This window comes from Physeter macrocephalus, chromosome 20 (genome assembly GCF_002837175.3).
Source record: "Physeter macrocephalus isolate SW-GA chromosome 20, ASM283717v5, whole genome shotgun sequence".
NCBI lineage: Eukaryota > Metazoa > Chordata > Mammalia > Artiodactyla > Physeteridae > Physeter > Physeter macrocephalus.
The window spans coordinates 79790534-79799451 of record NC_041233.1 but is presented as its reverse complement, the minus strand read 5'-3'; the positions used below and the strand labels follow the sequence as shown (position 1 = coordinate 79799451).

Sequence of the window (8918 nt, the reverse complement as noted above, 5' to 3'; positions counted from 1 at the left end):
AGGCAGGGGAAAAAATCATACCACTTTCGTCACAGTAAAAATGCTCATACTTTCTGGTCAATTTAAGATCAAAGCAAATGTGTCCATGCCTATTCCGGAAAGCTACTAACTGATCACATAAATATTTTATTCTCTCACAGTGGAAGTTGGACACGGGTTTACATTTTTTTAAACTTAATTTATTTCGTACCAGCTAGGAGAGGGAAGATATTTGAGAACTGAGAGCATAGCAATACTAAATGATAAAGATATAAGTGACTTTTAACACCTTAGCCACGCTATACAAAGTCTGAGATTAATTCCCAGAGTCCTTTGCACACTTAGTCATGATTTTGCTCTTTGAAAGGAAGTTTTTTTCATTCCTGTGCCAACTCCATTGCGAAAGGACCTTTTCATAAGTATCTTCTCCAAAATTGGCTTTAGAAAATCCAGTCCCTCTCTCCTGTCCATCCTCGTGGCGCAGCTGTTCAGCAGGATGCCAAAGTAGTCAGGTTTTCCAGACACCTGGCAGTTGCGATGGGGGAAGAGGGAGAGAATACAGCTTTAGGGTTCAAAGCTTATTTCAATAGTAACAATTTTCAAAATCTTACGGCAATAAATCCAATATATCCAATATTTAAAGAGGGTTTTGCTAAAACACCTTTTAAAATACATACTTGATCAAAATACAAAATACTATTTGGAGCTGTGCACCCTCTTTTCTAAATTTTACACCACTTATGGGATTTTGCAGCTCTTCAGTGTTTGCATCCCACACCGTACAGTTATTTTGTTGCTATTACTTTATAAAGAATCTTTCAAGTGGCTCTAATTAGTCTTGGGACTAGTTTTTTAAATTCACTGAGAAGAACAACCCATGATAACCACACTCCAAGTTTCAGCTGGAACCACTTTCCTTCTGGGGTCTATCCTGGGCCATTTGCCAGGGTTCTCCACGAGGATGTCTTTGAACTTGAGAGCTGACATCTTTGTCTTTCGACTTTGGTTCAGTTCCTCATCAGGGCCTCAAAGGCCTGGATGACGCAGGAGAGTGTAGGGAGCGCTTCGTTGTGGAAGAAATAAGTCTGGAAATTTAGACCTCAGATCGGCTGTTGAGAACTTGCAGAGTTCATACTAACCCCATACTTTGTAGATGAAGAACCTAAGTACAGAAGCAAAGGGGCATGATCAGTGATCTTTGTGCCACATGCTTTATGTGTATCATCTCATTGTATCCCCTCAAAAAGCTGTATGAAATCGGTACTATTATTTCCTTGGTTATAATTTCCTTTAAATGAGGAAATTAATTAAATGGCTGGTAGGTGAAGCGGGATTTGAGCGGAGACATCTGACTCCGAGCCCATGTTTTTCAACTGTATGAGAACTATAAGAGGACAAGGGGGCTGAATGTCCCCTTTACAAATAAAGAAACATACTTCAGTGCCAAAAGCACACATTTTCCTATCCTGATGCAGGAAAACAAGTTTGGTTTCGGGTTACTTTGGAAGTTGAAATGGGGCCAGCGCATAAAATGCTCCCTGGGATTCTCCACCCATCACTGGGTGGCTCCCCGGAGGGTCCAGCAGTCAGAGCTCCGAGGAAAACCATTCCCACTGTTCTCTGGAAAAAAAGATGGGCATTTTTGGATTTTGGATCTGAGAATTGTCAGAGAATTTCAGAAGTATTGGTCATGGGAAAGCCAATCAAAAATTCGTACACTATGTGTTTTACCCTGTGTTAGCAGAGGAGATCTAAGTGTGATACAATGCCATCTATTTTAAATTCCCAGCAAGGAGGGTCCTATGAGTCATTTCAGGAAGGGAAGCATTCCAGTTCTTTCCAGAAATTCTCATGATGCCACCTTTATATTGCAAAAACAAAACAAAACAAAATGCATTATTTCTCGTTATGAGATCCCCCAAACATCACTAAACATCCCTTAAAAGATACTGATGAACTTTGCTGATCAATGAAGGGAACCCTTATCAGGCAGACTCGTTAACTGAATAATATGGTAGATTTGCCTGGTTGATAAACTTTATGAAGTTCACAACAAATATTATAAAAGCCTATATGTCCTTTGCATAAACACTCACCCTAAACAGTTGAATTGGCACCATTATTATGTGATTCAGTTATAATGAGAACAAAATTGTCACATGAAAAAGTAGAAATACAGAAAATGCAGTGAAAGAAGAAACATTTCATTTATGGACAAGGATATCTCATAAGAACAACAGAAGAAAGAACATTCTTAACTTTAAAAAAACCCTGCACACAAGTGCCTATTGTTCAACAGAAATGTCATGAACAAACCTTCAGGGAAAGAATAGAAAGTAATTAGCAATACACTTGGGAAAGTATATGCCAATTTATAGATTGTGAGTCATCTACTTGATCAATGTGGTGTCTTATAGAATCAATGACAATTAGTGTAGAATGCTCATAGGAGTAAACCAGGAAAAAAGAAGCTAGATTAAGTAAACAAGAAATAGAAAAATGACAGATGCAAAGATTAGTGAGAAGACTCATAATATAAATAGCTAGATCATTATGTTTGGACATATACTTATTATTGAGGATTCACATGGCATCTCATTATCCTAAAAGTGGTTTCATAATTACATCAATTTCAGTAATTACAGTATGCTTTTAGTGAAGCAAAGTTAAAGTACAAAACACTATCAATGACAAAAGATATTTAAAAATTTTAGACAAAGTATTGACATAAAAAACCTGAACTGTCATATAGCAACAGCATTAAAAATTCCAAAGAAAGACATTCATTTTCTGAATGTGTGGAACAGTTCAATGAATATAGTTAGGAGTTCAATCAATAGTCTTGAATAAATATATGAAGTAATATTTTATATGATATTCATTAAGAACTGGCATATTATCTATATTCTATACCAGAAAAAGTTACCATTTTTGTAAAACTAAGAAAGTTGCTGTTTTTGAAAAATAATCCATTGTATTTTTAATACAGTTTCAATGGTTAAATGTTCACTTTGATTATGAGTGGATGCATGCGGAACAAATAAATTGTCATGGGCAAAATAATTTACATTTTACAGTGAAATGAATGCAGGGGCCAACTTCTAAATAATTCAAAGCAAATTTTAGTATAGTCTGTATCATCTATTGTAAAAATGTTTCTTTTTACCTAATTTTATGACTCTACTTATATTTCTTTCATTGTAAACTCTAGTAATAAGGGAAGTACCTTTTCTTTCAGGTATTCCTAGAGATTATTTTGAATTTATATATTCTGCAATTCTAGTCATTTAGTCAAGCATCAAAAATAGAGGCAAATCGGGCTTCCCTGGTGGCGCAGTGGTTGAGAATCTGCCTGCTAATGCAGGGGACACGGGTTCGATCCCTGGTCTGGGAAGATCCCACATGCCGTGGAGCAACTAGGCCCGTGAGCCACAACTGCTGAGCCTGCGCGTCTGGAGCCTGTGCTCCGCAACAAGGGCGGCCGCGATAGTGAGAGGCCCGCGCACCGCGATGAAGAGTGTCCCCCGCTTGCCACAACTGGAGAAAGCCCTCGCACAGAGACGAAGACCCAACACAGCCAAAAATAAATAAATAAATAAATTTTTAAAAAATAGAGGCAACTCTCTTACCTTAGAAGATGGAACTGGATGACACCAAAACATATGCATTGTAGAAATCAACAGAAATAGAATAAGACTGGATTTTAATGAGCTGCGAGTAAAAAACAAACAAACAAACAAACAAAAAAACCTCAGAAAAGTCTTACTCAGGCAAGTATAAATTAAAAAGCATATACAAATTCAACATTTTTCTTTGTGGAAAAATACAATCTTTTACCTGATCATTTTGGACTTCCTGAAATCTCTGTAGATTGGTGATTTTATTGCCAAATTCCTCACCCTTACTGTCAGATCCTCCATGGGTGATCCTTTTATACCAGGAAAGTTCAGGAGTAAAAATAGCAACATGTCCCATCATATGTGACTAACTGACCTGGCCGTGGCCTTTTGTTCCTGTTAAGTTGGAAAAGGACAGTAACATATAGGCATTGTCATTGACCTGCCAACAATTGACTTCATTGTCCTTCAAAAGTGCTGTCTTCTAAACTGTGCCTCTGTGACATAGATGGCCAGAGGTCTCAAAAGGAACCAAAAGTTTGTTGAGCTCAGAGTTTAAACGCTCAAGAAGTATGATATTATTTCCTTGACTATCCAGACGTCTCTTTTCAGAGAATAATAACACAAAAGGAATCCTTGCAGGAATGAAGAACATCAACCCCCCAAACGTGCACACACTGAGTTTTCTATAACAGATTTCCTTCTTTTAGGAATTCTGAGGTTAAAACAGGGAAACAAATGTCATCTCCCCCTTTGCCACTAATCATCCAAATAAAGGAAGGACACTATCTCTACCCCCCCTTTCCTGAGCATTCCCAAAGTTCCGGGGCCAGAGTTGTAGGTGAACCTACCTGCAGTGGTCTCTTTTTCTCTCCAGGACATGGAATTTCTCCAGGAAGCCTGTTCTGTCCTTGCACACCAATGGGCATCCACATTAATAATGGATTCAGAAGCACTAAGTGTGGATGAACAGATGTTGCCAAGGCTTACGATGGAGGGAAACACCAAGCGAGGTGCTTTCTGCTTGTATAGATAGTATTTCTGAGATGGAGCCAGTATTTTTGGAATACAAAGCAGTAGAGGAAAATCCTTGCCTTCTCAAGATCAGCACCTTTTGGAGGACAAATCTGTCCTATGTCTGGGACCTCCGCTGCTCATTTGTCAGTGCTGCAACCCTTTCTTTTGTAAATTGCCCCTCGGTATGATTCTCATGTAGCTGTCAATCAGTCAATCACATAGTCACACTTAGCCTTCCACAAGGAAAAGCAGGTGACCTGACTTTCAAGAGAATCCAGATCACAGAAATTAGCGCCAAGCTGGGAGCTGGGGCATGTGATCCAATACCTTTGATCATTGTCCTTTTGGAGACACCAGATGGAGTTTGGGAGAAGAGCCTTAAGGGCACCAAGGAACTGAACACACACATTTACTTTTAGTCTCTCCTTAAACCCAGCAAAAATACACACATAAGAACAAAAGGAAGGGAGAGAAGAGGACAACAACAGCATTTTGCAGGGTGAGAAGCGATTGATGAAGCAGATCCGAGGAAGATGCCTATCGAAATGGTGGTTTAGTAACAAACCCTCAACGGACTCAAGTATTCATGGAACCAGTTACTCTCAGATGTGGTGAAGGTGGCACTAAAACACGGAGGATCAGCTGGAAGTTTCAGGATCTGTTCAATCCCATATCCCCGCCCCACTTCCCATGCCCAGCCAGCTTCTGCTTTGTCAGAAGACCATAGGTTTATTCTAAAAAGAGGGTAAAGCAGGAGGCCTCCTGAGTGAGGGAATCGGGCATAAGGCATTAGGGAGTCTTCTCCTGAAAACAGAGGTTGAACAAGCATTTTTCTCAAAGTTGAGACCCGTGGATCTCTTCCCTGACACAGGTCCCAGCACACTGTCAGCTCTTTACCCTCAAGACCAGTGAAAGGAAGACCCGTCTTTGGGGTTCACCCTAACCTGTAAACGTCCGATGCAAGCTTTTTCTTTCAACCAGGATTTGATGGCGGGGAGAAGACAGAAAGCCGATTACTGGATGCCTAAAAATGCGGGGTGGATTATGGGCAGATCGTGGAGGGGGGATGGGGCTGGCGTCAGGAGCCTCCAGAGAACTCTGCCCGACGTTGGCTCACAGCCCTGGGGCTGACCATCGCCTTCGGTGACTGCCTGTCATGTGATGCCTATGACAGGTGTTTATGGTGTGATTGGAACCTGCAGAGACTCACCGCCAACACCTAAAGGGCAGGTCAGCACTCACCTTGGAATTTAATGGACTTTTCATTGAAAGTTTACCCTCTTATTCGTCACAGTGCAGTCCATCGTTATAATGAAAGCACGCCCTCTCTCACAACTGGCCAAACTCCAAGCTTGAGTGACCCCATGTGACCCCATCTCTGAGCCTCACTCAAGTTATGACCATAAAAAGCCTTACAACAGTGTTTCCTAGTCTCGTGTAAAAATTCATGACCATACATCTCCAATGAGCTCCAACCCTGCCCAACGAGTATGATGTACCTAGTAGGAGGTCCATCCTCTTAGTATGTAAAAGGGGGATTTCATACCTTCTCTCCTCTAATGTTCCTATGGCCCACGGTCCTCCTCCATGTCACCCCCCCCACACACAAATCTGAGTTGATGGCTTTGCCTCTTTGTTGAGAAAGCAGAAGCAAGGAGTTAGGGACTCTCTCGTCTTCTCACCATAAAAACCATCAACCTATTCATGTCTGTACCCATGTCCTGATTCCTGCCTTGTAGCTATGGATAAAAATCCTTGCTCCTATTGGGGGCCAAATCCCCTGATTTCCCAAGGACTTTGTGCCCACAGCTATCTCCCCTCACTCCCCTGCATTCTCTCTCTCTCATATTTTACTACCATCAGCTTCCAAACATGTTGGTATAGCTCGTATCAGACAAAACATCTGGATGTTTTTAAATAGAGCCTACATGAGCTTCCCCACCAATTCCGAGCTGGTGCCTCCACCAAGACCCTTCCTGTTAAGGTGACCAAAGATCTTAGCAAACATGAGGTCACCTCTCTGTTCCTGTGTCACTTGATCCTTCAGCTGCTTTGGACCCAGATTGCCAACCTCTTTCCTTCTTGAAACACGCTGTCCTCCAGCCATCCATGATACTCCACCCTCATGATTTTCCTCCCTCTCTGACTTCTACTTGGCTACCTCTTGCTGGTTTCTCCTCCTCTCGTTCACCTCCCAATTTTCCAAGTGCTCAGACTCCATCCTGGACCTCCTTCTCGTCTCTCTGCACAATCTCCCTATAGAATCTCATAGAGTCTTGAGGCCTGTCCCTGACTCCCCAAATTTTATCTCCTTCTCTGATACTCCCTGGAGCGTCATATGCATTTAGTCAACATACCTGACACAAACTTGTTGTCCTAAAGTCATTTCCAGTTGTCTCCATCTCTATAAATAATGACATGATGCCTCCATTGCTCGAGCCAAAGGTTCTTTGATTCTTTTCTTCCTTAGCCTTCCCACCAGAAAGTCTTACCAACGCTTTCCCCAGGATAAAGTCTACATCCATCCACCTCTTCGATCCTGCCACCATCAGTGTGCCTGGAACGTCTGCAAGAGCTTATAAGCTGGTCTTTGATACACGATAGCCAGAGTGATCCGTAACCATCTTTCACGATGTAAATTGAACACTGTCATTCCAATGTCTCCTCACTGCCCTGAGAATAAAGTCCAGGCTCTCGTCCCCAGACTACAAAGCCCTACTCAGATGGTGCTGACCTCTTAAAGGGGGTTGGAGATGAAGAGGTGTGCACTCTTTCCTGTCACAACTACTTGCAAGTACTATTTGCACTTAGTGCCCAAAGCCCAGAGGTAGTCCCGCCCACTGAGGAGTTGACTTGTTCACAGTGCCAACTACGCCCCCCATGGAGAAACAATGCATATAACTGGGACTCAGCCCACCTCCCAGCCTCATTTACCCTCTCCTCCCATGCACACCGGCCTGCTCACTCTCTTAGAACCTGGAGTGCAGTTCTCTACCTGGGATATAATTCCCTCTGACTTTGTATGCCTAGCTCCTCTTGCATTTGATCTTGGCCTAAACATCACTTCCTCAACAAGGCCTTCCCTGAACCCTCATGAACCCACCAAGGAACCCTGTACCACATCACCATGACCACCTGATACTTTTGTTTCTTTTGTTTATTTTTGGTACCCTGTCTAAATTAACACACAAAGAACAGTAAGGGTTCAATCATTACTTGTTTTTTTTGTTTTATGTATGTATGTATGTATGTTTGGCTGCATTGGGTCTTTGTTGCTGCATGCAGGCTTTCTCTAGTTGTGTTGAGTGGGGGCTACTCTTCACTGCAGCGCGCAGGCTTCTCATTGCGGTAGCTTGCTGCGGAGCACGGGCCCTAGGCGCACGGGCTTCAGTAGTTGTGGCTCACGGGCTCAGTAGTTGTGGCTTGTGGGCTCTAGACCACAGGCTCAGTAGTTGTGGTGCACAGGCTTAGTTGCTCCACAGATCTTCTCGGACCAGAGATCAAACCCATGTCCCCTGCATTGGCAGGCGGATTCTTAACCACTGCACCACCAGGGAAGTCCAATCATTACTTGTTGAATGAACAAACAAACATAGGATGTAAGAAATCAAGAGAATGCGTGCCTTCTAAGTAACGGATGGATTATAGCAAAGTTTTGTTGTATGAGAAGAATAAACTGTTCAGTTTCACTCTAGAGGAAGAATGTGTTTATACAACAAGTATTTTTTCAGCTCCTGTGGTCACATCCTGTTCTATCAATCACAGGGTGGGCTGCAGGGGGAATACAAACTATGAAATGCCCAGGGGTTGTCTTCTTCCTGCCTTTCCTGCCTGAGGTGCCGCTAGCCACCCACCCCCACGCCCCCTTCCAGCCATGATGGGGGAGGGGCGAGGCATGTCCAGGGCTGATGGGCTGCCGATCAGCTTGGGTGAGACGGGTATGAGATGGGTGTGCAACAATGCAGGACAGTCACAGCGCCCAGGTTACATACTTTCTCCAGCAAAGGGGGGCGCTGGGAGAGCACCGTAGATACCACAGGTCCCTGGGCTCCTGCCTCTGGGAATTGGCAATGGGTGTCTGAGGGTCTTGAGACCTCATCTAGGCTACCCATGAGGATGCTCCGGGGATGGTTGACCAGATGTTGCAGTGCAGGGCGTCATGCCAAGTGAAGCCAGGAGGGGTTGATTGATTAAGTGTGACAGTGGGTTTGAAGGAGAGGAGTACACCATGATCTGAAAGAGCAGAGGTGAGGAGGAAGCAGGGAAGGAGGGAAAGGAGGTCAGAGGAGGAAACTGGAGCCCCCT

General features: G+C 43.1%; 1 protein-coding gene across 1 annotated transcript; it reads right to left on the bottom strand.

The window, feature by feature from the left end:
* Positions 1-233: 233 nt before the first annotated feature.
* NPS (neuropeptide S) lies at positions 234-6720 on the bottom strand. The gene is made up of 3 exons (XM_024121524.2): positions 6542-6720; positions 3609-3690; positions 234-504 (listed from the first exon to the last, which is right to left on the bottom strand). Exons 1-3 carry the CDS (start codon positions 6718-6720, stop codon positions 325-327), a joined length of 441 nt encoding a protein of 146 aa, XP_023977292.1. The 3' UTR covers positions 234-324.
* Between the last annotated feature and the right edge of the window lie 2198 nt (positions 6721-8918).